Genomic DNA, 26,112 nt, shown 5'->3' on the forward strand with positions numbered 1-26,112 from the left:
TGATCTGCGATGCCCACTATTCCTAACTTTGATCTCAGGAAGAAGATAAGAGAACAGATAAGGTTCAGTTGCATCTTCCTGACATTTGTAAATTGCCGTTTGGCAATGTCCCAGGGATGTCCCAGGGATCCCCAAAGCTCCCAGAATCCCCTCTGGTTGAACCATTTTAGCTTGACCAAAGTTAGCTATTCTTGACAGCTGGCCTGTACGTACTTACTTTGTGCAGCAGCAGCAGGCACACTGACAATGAGGACGGCCTGTTGACCCGTTCTGATTCTCAACTCATTCAAGCGTTTTTAGTTGAGTCATCAATTCAATGCAGTGGTGCCGCCAGGGCAGGACTTTGAGGCAGACATCTAGGGCCCCACTCAGCAGAATGAGCAGGGGGGGTCCCCAAATACTGTCTTGCTTCACCTACTTTAAAATGGGATAATACACATTACCGTCGAAAGCCACTAATACCCCCACCCCCCACCAGAAGACCACTGAGTCCAAAGTCTAAAATGACATAACTGCACCGCAGATTTGCATTGAAATAAATGACCATATTACCCAAATCTCAACTTACAGTACTGATACAAGTTACTCGAGGAAATGGAAAGTATACTTTTAATACATAACAAACATTTCAGTCATCCTCAGAGAAAGTCCATCTTTTCTTCCTTACTTCTCTTACGCACCTGAATCACAATGGGCTCCAAAAATAACAAAACAAGTACATAATTCCTAACTAATCACCTAAAACAGGGGTGGAGAACCTTTTTGGCCTGGTGGGCCAGATCTTTATTTCTCTCTCTCTCTCTCACACACACACACCCTGCAGGTCAACTTTGACAGGTGGGTGGGACTCATCTAATGTCAGGTGATTAACAGGTTGCTGGTCCTGCCCACCTGTGAAAGTTGGCCTGCAGGGTGAGGGAAGATAGTGACCAAGCAGGATTGAACTCCCTACCCATCAGCCAATGCATGGGGAGTGCAAACCTGCTTTCTAGCCACAGGATCCAGATGACATCTTATGTGGGGCACATGGATGTGGTTTGGAGAAAACAGCCTCATGGGCCAAATGAGGACGCCTGGCAGACTAAACTAGGCCAGCTCCCTCACTCCTGACCTGAAATATTAATTCCTTGCCTTTCAGAAGGATTTTTTCTTCATTCAAGGTAGAAAAAAAATTGAAACTCCCCACATTGTTGATTTACCCATCTGTTGATTAACTCTTGCATCCCATCCAGGATTTATGCAGGTAACCATCTTTCTGGTCCCTCTACCGGTGAAGGGCAGCTGAATGTCACCAAGGATGCTTTCTTTCTCCATCACAAGGCTGGCACCGCAGGGAGCTATCAGTGCTGGGCCAAGACATTTTCATCCTGCCTTTCCTCCAAGGACCTCAAAGCAGCATACAGGATTTTCCCTGCTCTGTTTTATCCGCACCATAACCTTAGGCCAATCACAGTCTTTCAGCCTAACCTACCTCGCAGGATTGTTGTGAGGGTGAAATGGGCAAGGGGGGGAAGCTCCTTGACCTCGAGCTTCTTGAAGGAAAGGTGGGGGATAAGCATGAGATAAAAGACATCGTCTGCCGTCGGTTGCCTCACAGCAGGGCTGGGCTGCGTTGCGAGGAGGAAAACACGCGGGTCTGTGCGTTCAGTTCCTGGCAAGCGAAGGCCAGTTAAGGCCAGGCGTGCGTCTGATGGGGGTGGTGGAGGCGGCTGTGGAATCAACTGGCAGCCCGCGCTCCGGAATCACCCTCAGCCAGCAACACCGGCTGGGCCAAGAACCAGATCTCCTCCTCCCGCTCCGCGTCACCTCTGAGAAGCGCCCCCTGGTTGCAGCCCCTCCGCTCCCCTAGCACAGAGCGCGGGGGGGGGAGCTCTTTTGGCCCCTCCCAACCTTCCAGAGTCCCCGCCCACTCGCGTGGGCAGCCGGTGTCTTTAAGGAGCCGGTGCTGCTGCGACGCTTCCCAGAGCCGGGCAGAGCAACTAGCGCCAGCGAGGACAACGCCGGGGCGGAGCGGCGGAAGCGAGCTGTGCAGGGTAACGCGGCTTTCTTTAGCCCGGCTAAGGCTGTTCGAGTGGTGGGAGGGATGCCGGGTGTCTGCAAGGAGCGGGGCCAGGCAGGGCTGCCTCCAGGTTGGGAGCCCCTTCTCTCGGATCCGGTTGTGTCTTACGCGAGTGGGGTGCGCTCTGCACGTGCTCAGAGGCTACTCTCCTTCTCTGGCGCTTTGTTTGATTCCTGGGTTGAACATTTGGTGCTGGATAAGCCCTCCTAGGGAGCTCTAGCAAATATTTGATGATGTTAATAAGAATTTATTATTATCATTATTATTAATATTTCTTATACTTTTAGGGTGGCAACCGTTATACTTAACCTCTTATTTGAAGGAAAGGGGCAGCGTAGTCTGGCCACAGTTGCTAGGCAAAGGTAGCCGATGTTCTGTTCCTAGCCCAGTTTTGAGGGTTCCCCCCTCGGCACTTGCTGCCTCTAAAGATGAGCTGCCAAGGTTTTTAGGAAACCTTCCCACACATCCTTTTTCCAGCTAGCCCCGTTGCATTCAGTGGGCCAAGGAAGTGTGCCAAAGACTGTAGCCCTAATTGCGTTCTTTAATAATCAACTGTTGTTCAAGAGTCCAGCAGGAAGAAAGAGGCATTTAACTCCCAGCTGTGGGGTGCAGTCATGCTGGCCTCCTCCTTCCTCTATCCCCAGGGGTGTAGCTGTGCAGGGGCTCAGAGGGTCTTAGACCCCTTACTTTTTTCGGAGCAGGGTCCCAGCCAGGTCGCTGTGTCTCTATGAGACAATCGGTATGAAAGGAGAGTGTGTTAGCCACTGAGAAGGGTCTTCTAACATGCTTCCTTGTCCTTTCCTGCTGATTGGAGCTAATCAGAGTGAAAGGTGAGTCAGCCACTGAAAAGGCTCTTCTCAGCAGCTAACGCTCTCCCCTTTCATGCTTATTGGCTCCTGGGTGTCTGTTGTTGTGGGAGAAGGATTTAAAAGGATCTCATTCTTAACCCAGGGGCAAAAAGGGGGGGGAGGAGGAGGAGGAGGAGGAGGAGGAGGAGGAGGAGGAGGAGGAGGAGGAGGAGGAGGAGGGGGGGGGCTATGACTATCATGAAGAGACTACACTTCTGAATTTGCCACTACACAACTGTCTATCCCTGTTCCTCCCCCCCATTCAGAAAAACAAAGGAGTCTCATGGAAAGACTGGTGAAAGAGGCAAGAAGCTTAAGCAACCCTTTGCATTGTCTGTGATGTAGTGGTTAGAGTGTTGGTGCATGACAGGGGAGAGCCATATCCAAATCGCCACTTAGCAGTGGAGCTCATTGTGTGACCTTGGGTCAGTCACCACCTCTTAGTCTAGCTCACCTCACAGGGTTCTTGTGAGGATCAAAAAATGGATTTCAAAAGCATTTATTGGTTTCGGTCACTTCAGGCTGCAGGTGTGGGGGAGGGCTGCTTGTTTGAAAACCCCCCCCCGCTTCCCTGCAAATAGAAAAAAATAGGATGTTGTGAAGAAACCTACACAAAGCTTGACATGCTAGTTTTCTACATGTAGGGAGAATGCTAAACATACATCAGGGAAATTCTTCTTCAGGTTCCTCGCTCGGCACCCACTTGAGCAGATTCCTTTTGCCATGAGCACAGGGGAGCCCTTTCCCTGACATAAGTTGTTCATGCTGGATCAAGGCACAAGTGGATCCCTGCTTTATAGATTACAGAATAATAGCCCTCATCCCCACCACTAATAGAACAGAAAGGTGTGCATTTGCTATCTCTGGGACTTTCCTAGCAGATGTAATGATAAAATTTTATAAAGGCAGCAAACTTTTGATTGAGGAGAGAGATAACAAAATGATGAAGAGAGGATCTCTGATCGGTCCAGATGCATCCGTGGTGATATCCAGTTCCTGTGCATTCCATCCACTTAAGGTTTTGTAATGGGGTCCATTGCAGTGGGCAGATTCAACTCTGTAACTGGGGCAACTATCACCAGAGCAGCACCATGTCAGCAGATGATCCTGATGAGGACAATTCAGGCCCAGGGAATTTTACAAGGATCTTAGAAGCTGCTGCTGTTGTGATGCCTTATCGCTGCCAATGCTGTTGTGCCATAAATCAAAGCCCAAAAAAGCTCTAGCTTCTGGGTTGCTTTTAAAAAAAAATGTTGTATAGTATCAGAATGGAAGAAAACTGGAAGTCGGTCTGGCCTCGATAGTAATCTCCAACCTGACAAGTGGCTCTCTGTTTTATCTCTATTGCACTTTGCTCACCTGTAATAAATTTTCTGAATTCCCTGTTGCGCTGTTACACAGGAATGCGTTTGTACTTCCATTCTGCTGCACGTTGAAAACATGAGGCAAAACAGGCAAAGGGAAGATTACACCTCTTGCCTTTATTGGGAGGAAAGCTAGCTATGCAATAACATTCATGAAAATTTATTTTGTCTACTTGGTGTATTTTGTTGATGAGATGCTGGTAATAGTCTATTAAACAATGATAAATCCAGGCGATGAGAAATCCAGAGAGCTTTTTTGACAAAGTTCCTCACCAGAGACTTTTCAATAAACTAAGCCATTATAGATAATGAGATCCTCATAAGAATCAATAACTGATTAAAGAGCAGAAAGCAGAACAGGAATATGGGCAGTTGTTGCACTGGAGAGAGATAAGAAGTGGGGTCTCTAAAAGATTGTAATTAATTGCCTACCTTTGCTTTTTAACTTGTTCATAAATAGCCTAGATCAGTGGTCCCCAAACTCCCCCACACACACAAAGCACTTTAAAATTGCTCAAGGTCTTAGAAGACCACTTAATGATTTTTCTGCCTCTTGTAGCAATTGTAATGCTCTGTGCTAAATGCTGTATGATTTCTGATTGTATTTCTGCAAACGCTCCACGGACCACCTAAATGAAGTTCATGGACCACAGCTTGGGAACCCCTGGCCTAGAGTACAGGGTGAGCAGAGAGGTGGCCAATTTTCCTGATAACACCAAATTTTTGTGTCCAAAGGATCGTTCCAAAATGGGCAACTTGGCAACAAAATAGCCAATGTGATTTGATGTAAGCAAGCGTAAAGTGATGCACATTGGGGCAAAAAATCCCTGTTTCACAAGCACGCTGATGTAGTCTGAGTTGACAGTAGCTAACCAGGAAAGACATCTTGAACATAAGAGGGACCCTGCTGGATCAGGCTGGTGGCTCATCTGGCCCAGCATCCTATTCTCAGACTGGCCAACCAGATGTCCCACTGGGAAGCCCACAAGCAGGACATGATCGCAAGAGCACTGCCCCCTCCCAGGGTTTCCATGATCTTGGGGTCATGAATCTTAGGACTTTTTAGGATTGGAAAAAAAAGGCAAGCAAGGTGAGAGGCATCATGGAGGTGTATAAAATTATGCATGGTGTGGAGGAAGTACAGCAAGATAGTTTTTTTTTTCGCCCTGTCATATAATACTGGATTCATCCAATGAAGCTGAATGGTGGGATATTCAGGACCAACAAAAAGAAGTACTTCATACTGTGCAGAGCATTGGCAGCTGGTGGGTCCATGTCAGTGGGGCAGTGGAATCCGCTCCAGGTTTTAGTCTGAACTTTCAAGGCTCCTTAAAAGTTTGGACTAAATCCCGGAGTGGAGCCTACTGTCCCACTGACATGGAGCCACCAGCCGCCACTGCTGTGCACGGGTAAACTATGGAATGTGTTACAAGATGTTGTGATGGCCATGGGCTTGCATGGCTTTAAAAGGGGATTAGACATATTAATGGAGCATAAGGCTACTAGTCACAATAGATATATATTACCTCAAGGATCAGAGGCAGTTGCTGGGAAGTGGGAGAGGGTTATTGCTCTCATGTCCTGCTTACGGGTTTTCTAGAGGTGTCTCGCTGGCCCTGAGATGCTGGATTAGATATGCCAGCAAGGCTCTTCTGAAATTCTTAGTAAGCAGGAAGTCTCCTAAACACTGGGAGGGCTGGTTTGCTATATTTCAAGGTAAGTGTTTTGGATGCTTTGGGGGGGGGAGAAAATGGGGTACCTCAAAGAGGTCTCACCTGGAAATAAATAAAATGCTTGTACAACAAGAAAATATGTATGATAGAAAATTAACAATCCATTGTGATTAAATACAAATTAACCCAGGAAATTGGTTGTGTTTCTTCAGAATTTTATGCATCATCCTAAACATCTCGTTAGATATGTTGGACTCAGAGGTCTGCTTTGTAAATGCTGTTTCCTCTCTGCAGTTCATTTATTTTCCAAACTGTGCCAGGCTGTTAACAAGCTAGATTTAGAATCCATTCCTCGTATTCAGAGGAGTAGGACAGAGTGAGTAGGAGTACAGTTTATTTTTGGAAATATATCAGGAGTTTTTAAAAGTAAACCAAATAGGGTTTTAAAAAACATACTGACATTTTTTGCTTGTGTCACTCTTTATCCATCTAACAAACTATGCAGCGCAGTTTGGGGAAGGTCTATAGTTCAGTCAAAGAAAGGGCTGTAGCTCAGTGGTAGGGCACCTGCTTTGCGTGCAGAAAGTCCCAGGTTCAGTTCACAGTGTTTCCTGGTAGGGTCCGGAGAGATGCCTCCTGGAAACCCTGGAGAGCTGCTGCCAGTCAGTGTAGACAGTGTTGAGCTAGATGGGCCAGTGGTCTGACTCAGTATCAGACAGCTTCCTGTATAGGACAGGGGTGGCTAGCCTGTCACTTTTCAGATGTTGTTGGACTCCCATTATTCCCAGGAATGTAGTCATCCAGGGTTACTTTTTGGGGAACCAGGTCTCAGCAGGGTCCCTGTGTCTCCAGCATCCTATGAGCCAATCAGCATGAAAGAGGAGTGTGATGGCCACTGAGAAGAATCTTCTAACTTGCTTTCTTGTCGTTTCCTGCTGGTTGGAGCCAATCAGAGTGAAAGGAATTCCTAAGTTGTTGGGAGTGACAATTATGTAATTGCAGAAGAAGAGACAGTGAATCCTCATGATAATATCCCATCTACATCATCGGGTAGTTTGGTCGCAGCAGGAGATAAATGTGTAGATGCTGGATTCAGCTATTGAAGCAATAGCTCTGCCAGTGAGAAAGGACAGTCAAATGGTGAGAGTGATAGAGAAGCACAAAGCAGCATTCAAGCCTGGCCAAGTTATTCTATAATTGTAGAAGGTTGTATAATCTTAGAAGGGGCGTGGCTATGAGGGTGTGACTGTTATGGAAGGACCTTGCACTTCTGAATTTGTCACTACAGTACTGATTATCTCTGACTGTTAGGATGGGACAGATGGGAAGTGCAGATGGTATTGACCTATATATGTATTAATGGTCTGATTCAGTAAAAGGCAGCTTCCTGTGTTCTTAATGTCTTCTGACGCCTTAGTGGAAAGCCAGCTGTCTGCTGTGTGTTCTCCTGAACTTAAATTGAGACTGGGAACCAGTTCTTTCAAAACAGAGCTTCTGCCTCCGGTCTATTTATGAGCACCCGAAAGAGCTTCCCATTTCCATTCAGGCACAGCCAAGCAGTGCGCGGGAGGCAAGAGCATTTCTAAGGGAAAGATATGCACTACCAGCTCACTCTTTGAGGCTCCTGAAGTTATTTCCCCTCCTTTCTCATACAGGATTAAATTTTGACTGTAGGGAGGAAACATTTACTGTGAAAACTCCATCTTGCATCAGCCCCAGCCATGATGGCCATTGGTTGGGAGTGAGGGGAGTTGTAGTCCAGCAACATCTGGAGGCCCAGAGGATCCCCACTCCTTGGGCTTGTCTGCTTGAATGATCTTACTGTGATGCCTCTTGCATCTGCTTTCTGCTTGTACCACATTAGTTGGATGGATTGTGTGGGGGCTGGAATAGCCAATCTAGTGCCCTCCAGATGTTGTTGGACTTTCAACTCCCATCAGCCTTAGCCGTCACAGCCAATGGGTGAAGGACGCATGCCAGCCAGCCAGAACCCCTCAAGGCGGGTGGGGAGTCCGTCTCAGGAGGCTGTGTTGCCAAGGGCTGGATAGAGAAGCCTGGAAGGCCCCATTTGGACCCCAGACTTGAGGTTCACCCATTCTCCAGGGATAAGGTAAAAAGAACAGGGGGCTTCACGCTGAAGGAGGCGTTCCTGCAGTTAGGCTGAGCCCAGGCTGCTATTAGCATGAAGGTCACAACCAGCACCTTGAACTAGGGCCAGCATGTAGGCATCATGTCAAAGCAAGACGCTTGGCTTCATAAACCTGAATGTGCAGGAGCTGCAAGAGCTGGTGCATGCCGACCAGGTGCTCCTGCTCTCTTCCCCTCCCAGCACAAGCAGGTAAGAAACCAGGGATAGCTTAGTGCAGTGGTAGGCAACGTCTGGCCCACGAGCCTAATTAGGCTCATCGGACCTCCCCATTTGGCCTGCAAGGCTGTTTCAGTCCAGCGAAGCCCACCTGCCTTGCACATCAGTTGTGAAGCAGGTAATGATATGGCTGGGCTGGAAGTGGATTTGCAAGCACTGCTGAGCAGCTGTGCCTCCAAAGCCCTGTGCACAGCACTTTGCAGCCCCCAGTGATCAGCTGATTCCTGATGTACTAGGTTGCTAAATGCAGGGAACATTTGACAGGGGAACATTAAAGTCCATGCTTGCCCTTCCCTCACTTGTAGAATTCTACTTCCCCATTCTTCATAACAAGCTGCTCATTCTACTTCTAATTTTATAAGCCTCTGCTTTGTTATAATTAAGTTGTGGTTTACAAGGGTCTATTTATTACCTGAGGAAAGTGCATAAATATATTTTTAAAACACTTGTACCTAGTTTTTTTTTAATGCTCAAGGCAGCCTTGAACTACAACTCCCATCAGCCCCAGCCAGCATGGCCATAGGATGCTGGGGCTGATGGGAGTTGCCGTTCAAAATATCTGGAGGGCACCAGGTTGGCAAATGCTGGCTCGAGGTTTAATGGAGAAAAATGGACAAAAGCAAGAGCTGTCTTAAAAAAAAATTGAGGATCTGCCAATGCTGATTAACCAGTAACCAGAATTCCTTTTTATTCAGAGATACTAAACTGCTGGAACAAAGCAGCCAAAGTTCTCTCAAAGTTCTGCTAGTTTACAAAAGCAGCTTCAAGGATTTTGGAAAGGCCAAGAGCTTGGCTTTCTTCAGAATTAAACAAAGCCTTGGGCTCTACAGAAGCAAACAGTAACCCTGGCTGGAGGAGGGAACAGACATTTTTGTTTTAGACATTTGAAGGCCGTTTGAAAGGGAAATTGCTGTGTGTGTTTGCTAGAGACAGATGGATCTGCCAGTTTTGGTTCTCTCAGTTTCTCAATTTTCCAATCTTAAATTCAGTACTCCACATTTCTGCAGCAATTTGCAATTGTTGGGGGGGGGAGTTCTTACAAAACTTCAGCATTTTAGCATGAATTCCTCCTAATAAACACTTTTTTTTGCAGTTTTGACTAACGGACACGTTTTTGCTAAACTTTAACCTAATATAGTGCATTTTGTATGTTATTTTAATGAATATATTCATTTTTACCCAATATATGCATTTTTGTAAACATTCTCTGGTTGAAGAACTGCATCACAAAATTTGCATGCGTGTGAGCTTCAAAGGATGGCTGTGTTTTGATTCTCATATTGTTTCAGAAAGTGCAAATTAGGCAGGTTCACGTTCAAGTGCAGGCCGAATTGAGTTTCTCCCTCATTCCCAGTGTCTCCTCATCCTGCCTTTGCAGGGGTTTCCAAAATGTGTTTGCAGAAATGTGACACTAAGACAAAAGAAATGTATGTGTGTGCATACAGAATGTGTACACTTCTTGACTACACATGGATATACAAACATATTTCAAATCTTGCAGAAACTCTTGTCTGTGCTTCAGCCTCTTGTGTCTGTAGAAAACAGACACCTTTCTTATCACAAAGGATGGGGGGGAGGAAGATTCATCTGTGCAAACCTACCTAGCTTGTAGTTCCTGAACCAATCACTGAACCGAAACACTTATCTGAATTCTGTGATGCAAATACTCCAACCAAAATGTGTGCACAACACTGCATTATGTTAGTGGAAATAATATACAAAACTACATATATATATATATATATTAGGAGAAAACTATACACAATCTCTGTGAATTCATGTGCAGATTTTGAAAGAAAAATGAATTGGATTAAAGGTTGAGGAAATGAGAGAAACTGAAACTGACAGATTTGTCAATTGCTATTTATAACAACACTTTGGACTACTGGTCCACTTGGCTCAGTATTGCCTGTCTACACTTTGGCAGTGACTCTCCAGGGTTTTGGAGAGGGAGACAGACAAAGGCCTCCAGTTAAGTGAAAAACAGCTTCTCTCCCCCTCCCTCCCGAGTTCTGGACCCTTACTCTGAGCTCTTACTCCCACTTGGGTCCCTTGGGCAAATGCCAAAGCATCCAAGAAGATCATTATGGCTGATGCTGGGACCCCCTTCATTAAAAAAAAGAAGAAGATATTGTGGCCAAGTGCTGGTGGAAGGGACCCTGGGTGGAGCAGGTGGAGTCACTGCCAACTTAATCCACCACCACCCCTCACAATGCTGCTGGCATTGGAATGGCTTCTGAAAGTCTGTGGGGAATTAAAATGGAAGAGGGAGCCTCTTGGTGCCCGGGCCCCCCTTAGACCTGGAGCTAGCCCTGACTGTGTTGCTCACGGGAACCAAAGAACCTTGTGGCTGCCCCTCAGTTGGGTCAGCCCTGCTACGGAGACTGGACACTCTGCTTGTAAATTCTAGGTTCAGAAATGCTGGGCGACTTTCTCTGGGGCATACTCAGCCTGATGATTCATGCAGAAAGGATCCTCTTTGAGCAAGATTTAAGTGCCAGTCTCTCTCCCCCCCCCCATTCTAGATTAAAAGCTTTCCTCCACTGAGTCATCTTAAACTGCAGCAGTGACCCATTGCCTTTTAACAGCTGTTCATTTCATTGATTAACTATGTTTGTTTCTATCCTGGCTTTTCTCCAGGGAACTCAAGAGTTGTGGTTTTATCCTTACAACAACCCTGTAACTTAGGCCATGAGAGAGTGACTGGCCAGAGGTTGCTCACTGAGCTTCATGGCTGAGTGTGGATTATGAAAGTGGGTCTTTCTGGTCTTAATCTAATCACGACTCCATTTTTGCCATCCACCTATGAGACGGGCAGAAATACAACAGGTGAAGCATGCAGTGATGGCGAGAAGGCAAAGAAAACTTTTCTTGCTTGGTCAGTGTAAATGTAGAGCAGGCTTTCCCAACCTGTGTGCCTCCAGATGTTGTTGGACCACAACTCCCATCAGCCTCAGCTATGCTGATGGAAGTTGTGGTCTAACAACATCTGGAGGCACACTGGTTGGGAAAGGCTGATGTAGAGTATTGGACTTGAGCCTGAGGGCCCAGGTTCAAATCCTGCACAGTCATAAAACTTGCTAAATAACCTTAGTCTTTCCCTCTCTCTCTCTCTTTCAGCCTAACCTACCTTGCAGGATTATTCTGAAGATAAAAGGTGTGTGCATGAACACTAAGGCACGTTGTGTACAGCTTACCATTTCACACACTGCCACTGCATGTTTCTGGTGTTATCTTTAACCAAAAGCGCATTTCTTGTCTTGACTCTGAAACCCGTGCCAGGCAGGCTGTTGCAGAATTGAGGAATGTAGCAAGCTAGAGAAGGGCCTTCAACAGCGTACAGCTCAGACTTCTGCATCCTCTTGCCCTCCAGAAGTTTTGGACTACAACTCCCATCAGCCCCAGCCAGCACTGGGGTGCTGGCTGGGGCTGATGGGAGTTGTAGTCTTAAACACCCAGAGGGCGCTAGGTTGGAGAAGTCTAGCGTAACCAGAGGGGAGAGGGTATGAGAACCTATGTAGTACAGTAGGTAGTCTTGGGCTAGGAGGGGTGAGAGCCGGGTTCAAATCCCCTCCCAGTCATGAAGCTCACTGGGTGGCCCTAGACCAGTCTCTACCTCTCAGTCTACCCTACCATGCAGGGTTGTTGTGAAGATACGGTGGTGATGGTGGTGGGAGAGAACTGTGCATGCTGCCTTGAGCCCATTAGAGAAAGGTGGGGTGTAACTAATAAATGGGAGCTCAGGTAGCAATGTTGGTGAGCGGATAGCCAATGAGGTGTTTGCCAGATGTTGTGGTACTTCGACTCCCATCATCCCTGACCATTAGTCATACTTGCTGGGGCTGATGGGAGCTGGAGTCCTGGGACATCTGGAGGGCACCATGTTGGCCAACTTTGATGTACAGGAATATCCTTACTTTTTCATCTGTGACACTTTGTAGGGTATGAAGTAATTAACATGGTCTTAGACATTTGCTCAAAGCCTGATTTTGTTTTAACCCAAAGCTTTTTCTCAGTTTGGGTTTCTGGCAAAGTGACTCATCCATTTGTCATGTTTTCATCCCACTTGCTGTTACCCCTCATCAGCTTCAAATTAGATTGCAGTGGCTGAATTCCTGTATTAGGGTGAAAGACCCAAAATCTCTTCAGTCTGTGGCCAGACATTCAAGCATCCTTGGCAGAGATGATACAGGCAGGACTGAGTCTCTGTCTGGCATTTCTATCCAGAATCTAGTGCAGGATTAGAAAAACATCCATCTCTAGCAGATTGCCAGTCTACTACTTATAAACATGTCAGCAATGTCACTTAATCAGTGCACTAATTCTTTTCCTACTCTGTGTCCTGGTTTCTAGTCCATGCTGATCAAGCACCTAATCTCACTAGAACTGCCTTGGCAGTTTTGCCTTCTGGGATTCGAACAGGACTATCATCAAATCAGGATGAATTTAGGGAATCCTTTCTGGCAGCCTAGGAGTGGATTCTGGTACCACACAACCCCCATGCCCAGCTCAGTGTGTCCAAATTAACTGTGCATGTATAGTTTACCCAGCAGTGCAGCCCCCTGGGGAAGCCCAGGTCTGGGGGGCCAAAAGTGGCCCTCCAGGATTCACTCTCTGGCCCTCAGAACTCTCCCCAGGCTACACCCTCACCAGACTGCTCAACACCTTCCAGTGCTTCTGAGTGATGGAAATGTCTGCTTGAACTATTATAATGTTTCTTGCTTGCCTGGAGGGAGGATTTATTTATTTAACAAAATGTAATTGTAAATAAAATCTCTATGTGGCTTACAAAGGATGGGGAGATGTGTGTTAAGTATAGAAACCTCTTTGTCTTTTGCGTGGCCAGAATGTAGCCTTCTATACAAGGGGAAAAATAGCATCCTACGTCCCACTTGCCTTTCTATATGTATCTGTTGTAAAGTAAACCCTTTTGAGTTCAGTGGGACATGTGGAGCAAGTGAGGCTGCAACTATACAACATCAGCTTTCTGGAATACATGGCAGGTACCTGTTTCCAAAATCCTATTTTAAGGATAGGCATGCAAAAATTTCTCCTCTACCTTTTACTCATCTCTAATTGTAAAAACTGTATTTTGGAAATTTGAAAATGTTAAGTGTTAAATGTTAAATGATGCAAGCTCTAGTATGCCAAATGTAGAAATACATTTCCTGGCTACTGCAAAATATGGAATTAATGTTTCCAGAGTCCTGCTTTCTACAGTAACCAAGTCACATGAAAGCATTGGACAAATCTCTCTGCTCTTAGCCAAGTTTAATTGGCACCTCTTTAAAGGTATGTTTTTGCTAATAAACTCATCGGCCACTCCCTAATTTCCAGGATCCAAGCAGGACCCATCCTCTTTTGCATAAATGAATTAAATGATGCAAATAAGCAGTACTGAGTTTCTAAATTTTTCCTTTAAGTAAGATTTTTAATTAAACTTTCTCCAAGTTTGTGCCTTAGTCATGAGGGAGACAAATACGATTTAGAAATGCAAACATTAATAACAAAGGCATTAATAACAAAAATCATACAGCCCTGTCCTCACTCAGTAAAGTCAAATTTTAATAAATTGTCTTTTCTCACTGCCGAGAAATGCACAAGGTCACATTTTAGTGGTCGTCGAAAGAAAAATATTTTTTTGCAGTTAAGCCTAGCCCATAGAAAGCTTCAGTGACTTCGCTGAGAAGCACTTGGTGCCCTCCACATATGTTGGGCTTCAGCTTCCATAAGCCCCTGCCAGTTAGCCCAAAACATCTCGATGGTACCACCTTGAAGAAGGCAAGGATGATTTTCAAATAGTCTGAGGATAGTGGGAGGGACAACAGAAGTTTTGCAATGGGCAGAGGACTGTCAGATCAATTGGCACTCACAGCAATGCATTATTTCCATGGTTGGGGGAGGCAGGCAGGGGACTGGAACTAGTGACATACAGATCGCAGGACAGTTAAAAACACAAGGATAGCAGCCAAAGGGCCTGGAAAAGGACCTGGCTCTTGGAGTTGACCTTAAGCCCACAAGAGTCTGTTGTGGCTGCAGTGAAATGAGTCAAAGAGGTGAAGGCGCTCCCCGGGGGAGATGAGCAGAGAGCCAAGACCACAAGCCCTGTTCCCAGGCCAAGTGACCTACTTTCAGCAGCCAGCCAAAGGGAGGGACCAGGATGCAAACTGCAAGCCTAGGGCGACACTCTGAGATGGGGTTAAATTGCTGGAGCAGATGAGCCTGGCCCAAAACCCACCAGTAAACATTCTGTGCTTGCAGCAGCTGCTGTTGCTGCTCCTTCTTTTGTCCCCAGCCATCTGTTGTTGTGTGTGCTTTACTCTTTGGCAAAGCTCCTTGAAGAAGCCGGTCTGTTCACGTGGGCCTGTGTTTGCAGTTGCAACCCCTCCTCCAAGTGGAGGTCTGTGATTTTATTTTTATTTTGCATTAGGTCATCATTCATTGTCTTTTTGCCCCGACATTATTTCCTTTTAGGTTCTCACTTTTTAGAAGAGATTAAAAGGCTTGAAAATGAGACTGGGACAAGAACTCCTCCCATTTTTCCTGCTGCTGGGAGCCTTTGTTGCAATCCTGGGCAAGGTAAGAGCTCATCGTGGCAATGTGTTTGTTTACTGTTGGCTTTTCTTACAAGCTGTCTTAGCGCATTAGAACAGGGATGTGCAGATGTCAGGCCTGTCCGATACACAGTGGTGCAGTTAGGTACATTTAGACTCTGGACTTTGTCGCCTTACTGACAGCATCTTTAGATGGTAATGTGTGTTGCTTCACTCACTTCAAAATGCAGCAAGCCATTTTTACTGTGTTTGGGAACCCTCCTGCTCATTCTTCTGAGATTCCTTTTGGAATGGCAATACACTGAGCATTTCACATTTCATATCCCTGCTGCAAACTTTTCTAGCATGCTAGCTGGGGCTGATGGGAGTTGTAGTCCAAAACAGCTGGTGCTTGGCACAAAAGTGACCTTTCTGTGACAATACCTTTTTTCTAACCAACTTTTCCCCCTTCCATCTCTGTAGGAACTTCCCCTGCGCGTACGAGTAACTCAGTCAAGAAGAGGTAAGAAGCTATGATGAGCACTTCAGTTCCCAAACTGGGTGGGAGCAGACAGGCAAACAAAATCAGCAGCCTATTCTGAGCTTGGTCTCTTGGTACTAAGCATCTCCGGGCAGTACAAGCTAAACCCAATTCTGTGCTCAGGTTCTGTAATCAGAATCCTGCATTTTAAGCAAGCATGGCATCTATTACCTATTGCATTGAAAACCTGGATTTTGTAAGCAGGATAAAGTCAGGATTCTTTTGGCAAGGCCTGGGGGAAAAGAAAGAGGGGAATGTAAAATTGTTTTGTTAATATTTAAGATACTGCTTGTTGCTAAAATAGACTTTGAAGCAGTTTACAAAGTTGGAGATGCATGAACTGTAGGGCCAAGAAGCAAAAACCATGGGCAGGGCAGGGTCAGCTACACAAGTATTGCAAGCGGTTGCTTGTGGTGAGGGTGGCTCCCCCCAGATGCCTATATGGTAGGAAATTCCTGGGGTGGCCTCCTTATATGGATTGTTTGCTTGCAACAAGAGTGAGCACTGGGAATGTCAAGTATACCTGTAAATATCTGCAGAGCATATTGGAAGTAAGTAGGCAGCACAACTTCTAGTCCTGCATTGGATTTCCCCAAAGCATCAGGTGATGCCTCCTTGCATCTCAAGGCCTCTGTAAATTCAAGAGGCTGTGCCCAACATGATGTTCCATCTCTTCTCTGCATCCATAAGGACAAGGAGCTTACTTTCTATTAAGATGGACATTATAGGGATTGTCCAGTTTTTGTGATTTGAAGAGAAGTGCTTGGAAGAAAAGGCAAGCATTTCCTTTCCCCCTTTACAGGGCATGTAGCCCTTGGCAGAGTGGCAGACAGCAAATGATGCTATGCCCCACATACAATAGTGAGGGGAAAAGAGGGTGACTGCTGAGCAGTGGAGTCTGGTACTCATTAGAGCACTCCTCAACCACTCTGTCTGCTGTCAACCAGCCCCTGCTGGCCTGCCCTCTTACTTACAACCAGTCCAATGGGTGGCACTGCCCACCAGCTTCCTTCTCCTCAATCTCAGCATTGCCCTTGTAAAACTCAGCAGGAAGGAGGATGGGTACCAAACTAGAATTAGCTGGCTCTGCCTGTCATTGGCTCTGGCTCCACCTACTGTTGGCCTCCTGTTTTACACCCTGCCAAGCCCAATGGACACCAGCCACCACTGCTACTGAGCAGGGAACCAAAGAAGTTTGGTGCTTGGAGGGTGGGAAATGGTGTTGTGGGGACTCTTCTCTGAGGAGCATTTTCTGTCTCCTGATTGTAGCCACATGCAAAGACCCATCAACCCTACAGATTTACCAGAAACGGGAGAGCTGGCTACGGCAAGCAAACCAACGGATTGAATATTGTCGGTGTGAGAGCAATGGCATCTTTTGCCATGCGGTGCCTGTCAGAGGTGGGTATTAGATATATAGGGATGTGGGGCGGTCCAGGTAGAGCATCCAGTGATCGAGTGAGGACCAAAACTGTCATGACTTTTTTCAAAGAGGAGGGAGAGACCCACAGACACTCTAGAGCAGTGTTTCCCAACTAGTGGGCCACCAGATGTTGTTGGACCACAATTCCCATCTTTCCTGACCATTGGCAATGCTGGCTGAGGCTGATGGGAGTTGTGGTCCAACAACATCTGGTGGCCCACTAGTTGGGAAAGGCTGCTCTAGAGTGTGGCAGAAAGGATATGAAGACACACATTCTCTGCCCTAACAGGAGATGCCAGATATGTGTCCAGCCCCTCTGGGTCATGCTTATCTAGAAGGTTTATATCCACTCATGATTTCCTGAGGATGCAAAGAATTCTTCTGGAGACTTTAACTCCTCCTCTTTGAGCTGCAGCTCCCCAGGGCCAGGGGATGACTATTCACATCATGATGACTTATGTCATTATGACATTTGGGAGGGAGTGGTACAGACCCACAGGGGGCTGCATGCGCCCGAGATGTTGCACGCACTCCCTTTGGGCAGGAGGTGTATTTTGCCATGCTGCTATCTTATGAACATGGCGATCTGCTTTGCATTGAGTAAGCCCACTGGTTCCTGTAGGCCAGTACTGACTGGCAGCTGTCATCCAGAACCTCAGCCCTGTCACATGAGATCCATTGTGGAGATGCTGAGGATTGATCTTCGGACTTCTCTGCATGCAAAATGTATGCTCTGCCACTGGGTTGTGGGCCTTCCTCCAAACACTGAGCATGCAGAGCCATCAGTTCTGTTCTGTAGTCCTGACTATATTTTCTTGGAATAAGATAAAACACTGAGGCCACACCCACATCATGCCTTTAAAGCACCGCTATACCAGTCAAGGCTCGCCCAAAATAATCCTTGGAACTGTGCTTTGTGAAGGGTGCTGAGAGTTGCTAGGAGACCCCTCGTCCCCTCACAGAGCTACAGTTCCTAGAGTGGTTTAACATTCAATCGCTCTTCCCAGGGAAGTCTGGGAATTGTAACTCTGTGAGGGGAACAGAGAGTCTCCTAATAACTCTCAGCACCCTTCATAAACTGTATAGTTCCCGGGATTTTTGGAAGTGGAGGGAAGCCACGACTGTTAAAGCAGTTTAATAGTAGTTTAAACTTATTTAGTAATTTTTTTATCCCGCCCTTCCACATTTGTATGGTGCAGATGTGACTTGAGTTTAGCGAGACTATTTCCTCACTGGCTCCTCTGAGAGGCCGTGGCTGTCGAGGCACAGGCCATTCCCAGCACCTGCTACCTGGAATCATTTTAACTGGAGATGCCAAGTGCTGCCCCTGCCTCTTTCTGCCAGCTGAGTGTCTGCTCTGCCTCTGAGTCGTGTTTCCTCCCCAAGAGGTTGAGGGCCCAAGATATGGAAACCCTAAACTGCCACGGAAGGGGGAACCCAAGATTCTCTTGTTTCTTTGCCCAACAGATTGTACAAATCCACGGTGCCTCAGTGGGGGGCGCTGCCAGCAAGCGCTGTACTCACCCAGCTTCTTCATCTGCTTGTGCCCCCCAGGTCTCTCTGGGAAACACTGTGAGACTGGTGAGTAGCTCACCCGCAACGCTGTGGGGAATGAATGGGGTGCCATGTAAGGGAGCCTGGCTTTGTTTTTTTTGCAGCCAACCCAATGGATCCTTGGCATTTATTTAGCTACTTGAGAATCCTTAAAACACCCCAATAAGGTAGGCTAATATCCCCTGATTGCAGACAGTGGGGGCTGAGGAGTGGGTTGCTGACCTGGAAAGAGTGGTTTGCCTAAGACCACTTAGGGAGCTTTGCAAGGATGGAGCTAAAAATATGAACTTCCTGGCTTGCAGCTCTCTTGAAAAAACAGATGTAATCCCCAGTTCAGAACATGGCCCTAAGATCGATCAGGATTCTGCACCTGAAAATTGCCCACTGCCTGACTACTGTTCTGAATTAGGGATCTGCAGTTGTTGTTGCTGTTCAGAATACAAGCAGCCAGGTTTAAGCCCACTTATTTAAAGCGTTGCATGTAGCTGGACTGCCGAGCCCTCTGTGACCCTAGCTGGACCCTGTAGCCTGTGACAAAGGGGAGACTGGAGCAGGATTTGGCATACAAGCCTCAGGGGATCAGGCTTTGGCTTCAGTCATAAGGGTCTTGCTTCTGCCCATCCAAGATGACTGGCAATATGAAGAGGAGGAGGAGTCCCATCATATAGTAGGGAAGGTATAAGCAGGGAGATTGCCCTGTGACGGTTCCACCATGCACCTCATATAACTGGGACAGGGAGCCTTTTTCAGCTCGAGAGCCAAATTCCCTTCTGGGGGCCATATATCATTGGTGGGCGGGGCCAGAGGCAAAACTGGGCAGAGCAACAAATGTGAATTTTGCCTTTGTACAGCAGGCCAGTTCCTATACACAGTCACACATATCTCCTCCATCCAGGGTATAATCAGTGTACGACGACATCCCTGCCAGGCAAAACCCCTCCGAGGGTGCAAAGCAGGGCCCATGAGAGATGGGGGAGGGTGACCTGGGGAGAATCCAGGTTCCCCACCCCTTTCCTAGAGCCCCCAGCAATAATGCCCCCAGTCTCCCGTTGTGATCCTGAGCTGCCCCATGGATACAGCATATGTGCAGAGCGCCCTCGGAGGTTGCTCAGGACTGGACTGAGACGAATGCTGTGCTTCTTATTCAGATACCAGAGCCATGTGTTACGAGGACGCAGGACAGACGTATAGGGGGACGTGGAGCACAACTGTGAGCGGAGTGGAGTGCTTGAACTGGAACCTCAGTTCCTTGAGGCATAAGCGGTACAATGGCTACCGGCTGGATGCCCTGAAGCTGGGGCTGGGCAATCACAACTACTGCCGGTGAGTGGACAAATGTGGGAGGGGCCTGCTCGGTCTGACCCATCCCTTTTTGACCACTTGCGTTCTTGTCCCTAAATGCTTCCCTCTACCCAAGGTAAGGCGATAAGAAGAAACCTGCTTGATCAAGCCAGTGGCCCATCTACTATGATAGCACTCTTCAAGTACATGAAAGGTTGTCATATAGAAGAGGGCCAGGATCTCTTCTCGATCGTCCCAGAGTGCAGGACACAGAATAATGGGCTCAAGTTGCAGGAAGCCAGATTTTGACTGGACATCAGAAAAAACTTCCTAACTGTTAGAGCCATATGACAATGGAACCAATTACCTAGAGAGGTAGTGGGCTCTCCAACACTGGAGGTGTTCAAGAGGCAGCTAGACAGCCATCTGTTGGAAATGCTTTGATTTGGATTCCTGCATTGAGCAGGGGGTTGGACTTGATGGCCTTATAGGGTCCTTCCAATTCTACTATTCTATGATTCTATATTCCCCCATCTTGTTCTCGCAGTGGCCAACCAACCAGATGCCTACAGGAAGCCCACAAGCAGGACTTGAGCACAACACAACTTTCCCCTCCTGCGGTTCCCAGCAACTGATATTCAGAAGCATACTGTTTAGGTAGAGCATAGCCGTCATGGCTATCGTAGAATCGTAGAGTTGGAAGGGGCCTCTAAGGCCATCGAGCCCAACCCCTTGCTCAGTGCAGGAATCCAAGTTAAACCATACTTGACAGGTGGCTATCCAGTTGCCTCTTGAAGGTCTCCAGTGTTGGAGAGCCCACCTCCTCCCTAGGTAATTGGCTCCATTGTTGTACTTCTCTAACAGTTAGGAGGTTTTTCCTGATGTTCAGTCGAAATCTGGCTTCCTACAACTTGAGCCCATTATTCCGTGTCCTGCACTCTGGGACAATCGAGAAGAGATCCTGGTCCTCCCCTTTGTGGCAACCTTTCGAGTACTATGACTAGTAGCCATTGATAAGCTTTATCTTCCAGGAATTTATCTAATCCTCTTTTAAAGCCATCCAAGTTGGTGGCCATCACTGCCTCTTCTGGGAGTGAATTCCAGCGTTCCCCTATGTGCAGCGCTGGAAAAGATTCAGAAAAGGGCAACCAAAAGGATCAACTGGTTGGATCACCTCTGTTGTGAGAAAAGCTTATATATAGCATTTGGAGCTTTTTAGTTCAGAATAGGGAGGGCACGGTAGGGGGGAATAAAATCATGCGCAGTGTGGAGAAAGTGAATAGAGAAAATTTTCTCTCTCTCTCATAACACTTCAACTTGAGGACATCCAGTGAAGCTGAATGTTAGAAGATTCAGGACAGACAAAAGGAAGTACTTATTTACATAGTGCATATTTAAATTACAGAATTGGCTCCCATAGTTGGATGGATTTAAAAGAGGATTAGGTAAATTCTTGGATGTGGCTACTAGTCACAGTGGCCATGTTCTGTGCCTCTTAATACCAATTGCTGGGGGTTGCAAGTAGGGAGGGGGCTGTGGCTCTTTTTTCTACTCTGAAGCCTCCCACAGACATCTGATTGGCCACTGTGAGAACAGAGTGCTGGACTAGAGAGGTCTTTGATCTGACCCAACAGGGCTCTTTGCATGTCCTTAAACATGGCTATGCATATTTTATTAGTAGTAATTATACAGCCATGAGAGTGGCTGTATAATATAGCCAGCATGGATTTTTCACATTCCACAATGTTAAATTGAAAATACCCCCATGCCATTCTGCTGCTTCCCTTAAGCTCAATTCAAAACAAAACCTTACAAAACTTATAGTCCTGAACTCAGAAACACTTGCTTAACAACCCTCTCGATTTTCTTGGCGATACACAAAACAGTCAGAGAGAAAAGAGAGTTCAAAGTCTAAAAAGAGAGAAAAAAAACCCAGCCCCCTTTTGGACTTTTTTCTGTCAGTTCTCATAATCTGTTGAAATTCATTAAAAATCAGCCATGTTCACAGAGTACCTGTAATCCTATTACTGACCTTGCCCCATACTCTGACCTTCATCTTCTGCAGTTTAAAAGTTTAAAAAATGCCTGGTTGATTTTTAATTAATTTAATAAATTTTGCATTGAACTGAATGATAGTGTCAGGCATGCTCAGTAAGAACCAACTGTCAGTGTTCAAAAAGCCAGACTCACAGCTGCTTGGCTTGGCTTGGCTAACCAAGGGGCCACGCCCACACCAGACCTTGATTTCACTTGAGATAGTCATGGCTTCCCCAAAGAATACTAGGAAGTGTAGTTTGTGAAGGGGGCTAAGAAGAAACTCCTGTTCCCCTGACAGAGCTCCAGTGGTCAGACTGGTTTAACAGTCAGCCGCTCTGATTGAAGGTCTGTGAGGGGAACAGGGCATCTCCTAGCAACTCTCAGCATCCTTCACTAACTACATTTCCCAGTATTCTTTGAGAGAAGCCATGACTGTCTCAAATGAAATAAAGGTCTGCTGTGGATGTGGCCAAGGACAGCTTTGGTTTAAATTTGGGTGGGAGGCTACATGTGTCTGCTGTAGAATAAAAAGGTGGGGGAAACGCTGAAAAGCAACAATACTATTTACAATGTTTTCCTTTTGGAAAGGAAAGGGCTTCCCCTCTGCCCAGTGCCTACCCACCCAATCTCCTCCCCTCCCCCTCCTCCTACCCTCCCTGCCCCTTCTCTGGGTCAGTGTTGGACTACGACCTGGGAGACCAGGGTTCGAATCCCCACACAGCCATGAAGCTCACTGGGTGACCTTGGGCCAGTCATTGCCTCTCAGCCTCAGAGGAAGGCAATAGTAAACCCCCTCTGAATACTGTTTACCATGAAAACCCTATTCATAGGGTCGCCATAAGCCGGGATCGACTTGAAGGCAGTCCATTTCCATTTTCAAACATGATTGCACAGAAATAAATCCCATTGAACTCAAAAAGTATGCAAATGATCAAACCCACCCTCCCTTCTCCTCCCTCCTATCCCCTCCTTCCCCTTCTCCCCCTCCCCTTCCTCCTCCCCATGGTCAGTTTTATCTATCCTAAGCATGATTACACGGGAATAAATCCCACTGAACTCAATAAACGTACAAATGATCAAACCTGTCCTTCTCCTCCCCTCTGCCCTTGCTCCCCTCCCTCCTCCTCCTCCCCTCCCCTCCCCTCCCCATCCCCTGTAGTCAGTTTCGCCTATCCTAAGCATGATTGCAGGGGAGTAAATCCCTCTGAACTCAATAAGCATGCAAATGATCAATCCATTCTCGGCAAACTTGCACAGGATCCCATTTCTTACCTCCTGGATTAAAAAGCAGAGAAATTCACTAATAGGCAAAAAACCTTGTGGTTTAAAAACATACCTATAGCCCACAGATATTTCTATCAAACTTTAAAAAGCGGGGAAATTGGGTAGCTATAGTGAATGCACCAGGGGAGCAGGAGACCTGACCTCCTCTCTGAGATATTGTACTGCCCTACAAATTTGTCAAAATGCAAACACAATTTGGTCTTTCACAGTCCAATCCACTTCCTGTGTAGCTTGGAAGAATTTGGTAACTTGTGTCTCTGTGGGCTATAGGTAGGTTCTTAATTTCCCTGCTTTTTAAAGTTTGATAGAAATACCTGTGGGCTATAGGTACGTTCTTAAACCACAAGGTTTTTTGCATATTGGTGAATAATTTTCACTTTGGTCAAAGACCAGCAAATATAAAATAGAACACTGATAATAATGTATGCACATGTAAGGCTAAAAAAGCATAATACATTAAAATACACATGCCTGTGCATTATTTTATTATGACTATAAATGTTTGCCTATTTTTTTTTGAGGTTGCATTTCTCCCCCCCCCCCCCCGAAAGCAGAGTCTGCCCATAAATTCATGAATGGTACAAAATGTCAAGTACGGTCAACTTTCTCTTTTCTCTAGAAATCCGGATTCTGACTCCAAGCCCTGGTGCTTCGTTTTCAGAGCCAGCCTGTACACCTGGGAGTACTGCAACGTCCCTCCCTGCTCCAACAGTAGGTTCGAGGCTCCTCTAGACTAGGGAGAGGACCGAGATTGGAAATGTGAAAATGTTGTGCCGTGAAAAAAGTGGGGGCAGGCAAGGCAGGATGAGCAGGCAAACCGGGGGGGGCTTGCTTTTGGAAGTCCATTTAGCCTTTTGGCAACTTTGCAAACCCAGGGTTGTATCCTGTGAAGTCATTTGTAAGACTTCTGCTCATGCAAAGGAGCTTCTCTTCTTTTCCCCCCCATGCCCTCCCCCCAAAATCTGCTCTGATTTTGCTCCCAAATTTGGATTTGGGGGAGTGTGCAGGGGGAAAAAAGGAGGGGCTGTTCCTTGGTGCAAGTGGAAGTTGTTCCACTATCCCAACGACTTTGTAGGATTCCACCCCCCGACTGCATGCGGAGGTGGGGGAATGATTGGGTTCAGAGTGCCAGCCTAAACGTAGCAACAGTCCAGCTTAGCTTATGCTGCTGCCCCCTTTGCCCCCTTCTCTTGTAACACAAGGGTGTGTAGGGAATAGGCTGCAGTTATTGATGAGAATAAAAATGCCCTCATAGGCACTTTCCAGGATTTGAAAACCAGATTGCTGGACTGAACCTTGGCATGAAGAGAGAGCCCCTGGCAGGATGCCATTTTCTGTGTTGCTTTGGACAGTTTTGTTAGTGGGGCTAAGGGCCAATATGACATGAAATCACATGTGCTAATGCATTTGTTGGCTCTGTCTGCACTATGTATTTAAAGCAGTATTATATCACTTTCAACAGTCATGTCTTCCTCCCAGCCCCACTCTAAGAATCCTGGGAGGGGCCATTTGTTAAAGGTGATGAGAGATGTTAGGAGACCCCTATTCCCCTCCCAGAGTGGTTGTATTGCCCTGGCTGTGGGCTACTTCAGATTTTTAGGGTCAGTACCAAGGAATCAATGAGCCAGATCCAAAGTTTACTCACAAAAGAGACTTTATTGGGTATATAACAGGCATGCCTACCCAGTGGAACAGACTGTCAAGGTCCCTCGCAGAGACGTTGAAGTCTGAACCCTGAGCTGAGCTAGACAGGCACCTTTTATAGAGAAAATCTTGGCAAGGCAAATGGTGACGGAATACATCATTAGCCGCTATCTTACATCAAATCATCGCATCTTGACAGAATACATGGTGAATTATACTATATCAGACTAGGTATCAAAGCTGCCCTGTGCCTAATAGGCTTATGGCTACTATCTCACTATCTTTGAAGTATCACAGTCTCTTGATCTGGGGTGTCAAGGCACTTGACGGATTACCCTATCTGTGTGAGAGGACACTGTTCTGGTGTAAACAGGACATCTTGACCTGTCTATGCCACCCTCTACTGGCACATGCGCCACAAGCTGAGTTTCTTGCAGGTGCTCAAAGTTGAGAAAAACATTTTAAGCTTTCACTTGCAAATCTTAACCTCTTAAAGGCAAGTCTACATAATAAAAATAGCCATACATATGCAAAGGCAATGATTACATGAGCCCCATGGACTACAGTGGTGTAATAGTCAATCCCTTTTCCCAGGGAACTCTGGGAATTATAGCTTTATGAAGGGGATAGGAGGCTATTCCACCACAGTCCTTACCTATTTGTTTAGCATCCATTTGGATGGCCTGATTAGGCAAAAACGTAAAAGAATTGGCTTCATATATGGTAACTGCCACTAGGGTCACACCTGAAGGAAAATGGAGATTAACAGTAACACCATTTATTTAAAGAATGGATAGAAAAACGTAGGAGTTTGCCTCAGAAAGAAAGGAGTAACAGAAGATAAATCTATAATAAAAATGCTTTTATTGTATATTGTAAGACAAATGGGAGGGTATCAGATTCAAACTATGCCTTTGCACTGTTTTGAAGGCACGTGATGTCAGTAGTTCCTTAATGTTGCATTTTGGTTTTTGATACCTTCCTGTTTGCTGGGGGGAGGGGCGGAAACTATGGTTTTGTTTATTACTAAGGACAAGTCCTGTTAACTCATATTTAAGTATGTGTAAGCTTTATTCTAAGATTTGTGGATTTCAGTTTTTCTTCTATGAATGTCAATTTTCTAGTTCATAAATTCAATTCATTTTAATTAAAAAGGAAAGAAAAATCCCTCCACCAGCAACCTCTATGGTGCTTTACAAGAACAGCAACAACATATCCTAGCCCCAGGAATCTTACAATCTAAGATCTACAGTCAGGAAAACAGTCAAGCCACAGGAGAGGGTGGAGAAGGAGGGGGGTGGAGTTCGGATTAGTATTGAGTAAAACCATATGCTTATGTGCCTTAAGAAGAAATCCTGTTAATCTTGTTAGCTTTGTTATCTGTAATAAATACTTAATTTGGTTTACCAAAGGCCTGATCCTTGGCTGGGGTTTCACAGACCAGAAGGGAGGGTAAGGTAATGACCAAGGCTGAAGGGGAACTGTAACAAATGGTGGCAGCGGTGA

The 26,112-nt window shown here is 46.3% G+C and overlaps 1 protein-coding gene across 4 annotated transcripts in view; it reads left to right on the forward strand.

The window, feature by feature from the left end:
- Nucleotides 1-1,922: 1,922 nt before the first annotated feature.
- The window catches only part of PLAT (plasminogen activator, tissue type), a 35,062-nt gene continuing 10,872 nt past the window's right edge, over nucleotides 1,923-26,112 (forward strand). The window contains exons 1-8 of one of the 4 annotated variants that reach the window (XM_061592375.1): nucleotides 1,923-2,033; nucleotides 11,430-11,466; nucleotides 14,784-14,888; nucleotides 15,326-15,365; nucleotides 16,653-16,784; nucleotides 18,274-18,387; nucleotides 19,509-19,683; nucleotides 23,582-23,673. In XM_061592375.1, coding sequence (XP_061448359.1) covers nucleotides 14,820-14,888; nucleotides 15,326-15,365; nucleotides 16,653-16,784; nucleotides 18,274-18,387; nucleotides 19,509-19,683; nucleotides 23,582-23,673 — 622 coding nt within the window. In that variant the 5' untranslated portion in view covers nucleotides 1,923-2,033; nucleotides 11,430-11,466; nucleotides 14,784-14,819. Of the gene's footprint in view, nucleotides 2,034-11,120; nucleotides 11,188-11,429; nucleotides 11,467-14,783; nucleotides 14,889-15,325; nucleotides 15,366-16,652; nucleotides 16,785-18,273; nucleotides 18,388-19,508; nucleotides 19,684-23,581; nucleotides 23,674-26,112 lie in introns of those variants that run through there. The other 3 variants (XM_061592378.1, XM_061592376.1, XM_061592374.1) reach the window with 3 other exon arrangements.

Source organism: Rhineura floridana, chromosome 12 (assembly GCF_030035675.1).
Source record: "Rhineura floridana isolate rRhiFlo1 chromosome 12, rRhiFlo1.hap2, whole genome shotgun sequence".
Lineage (NCBI taxonomy): Eukaryota > Metazoa > Chordata > Lepidosauria > Squamata > Rhineuridae > Rhineura > Rhineura floridana.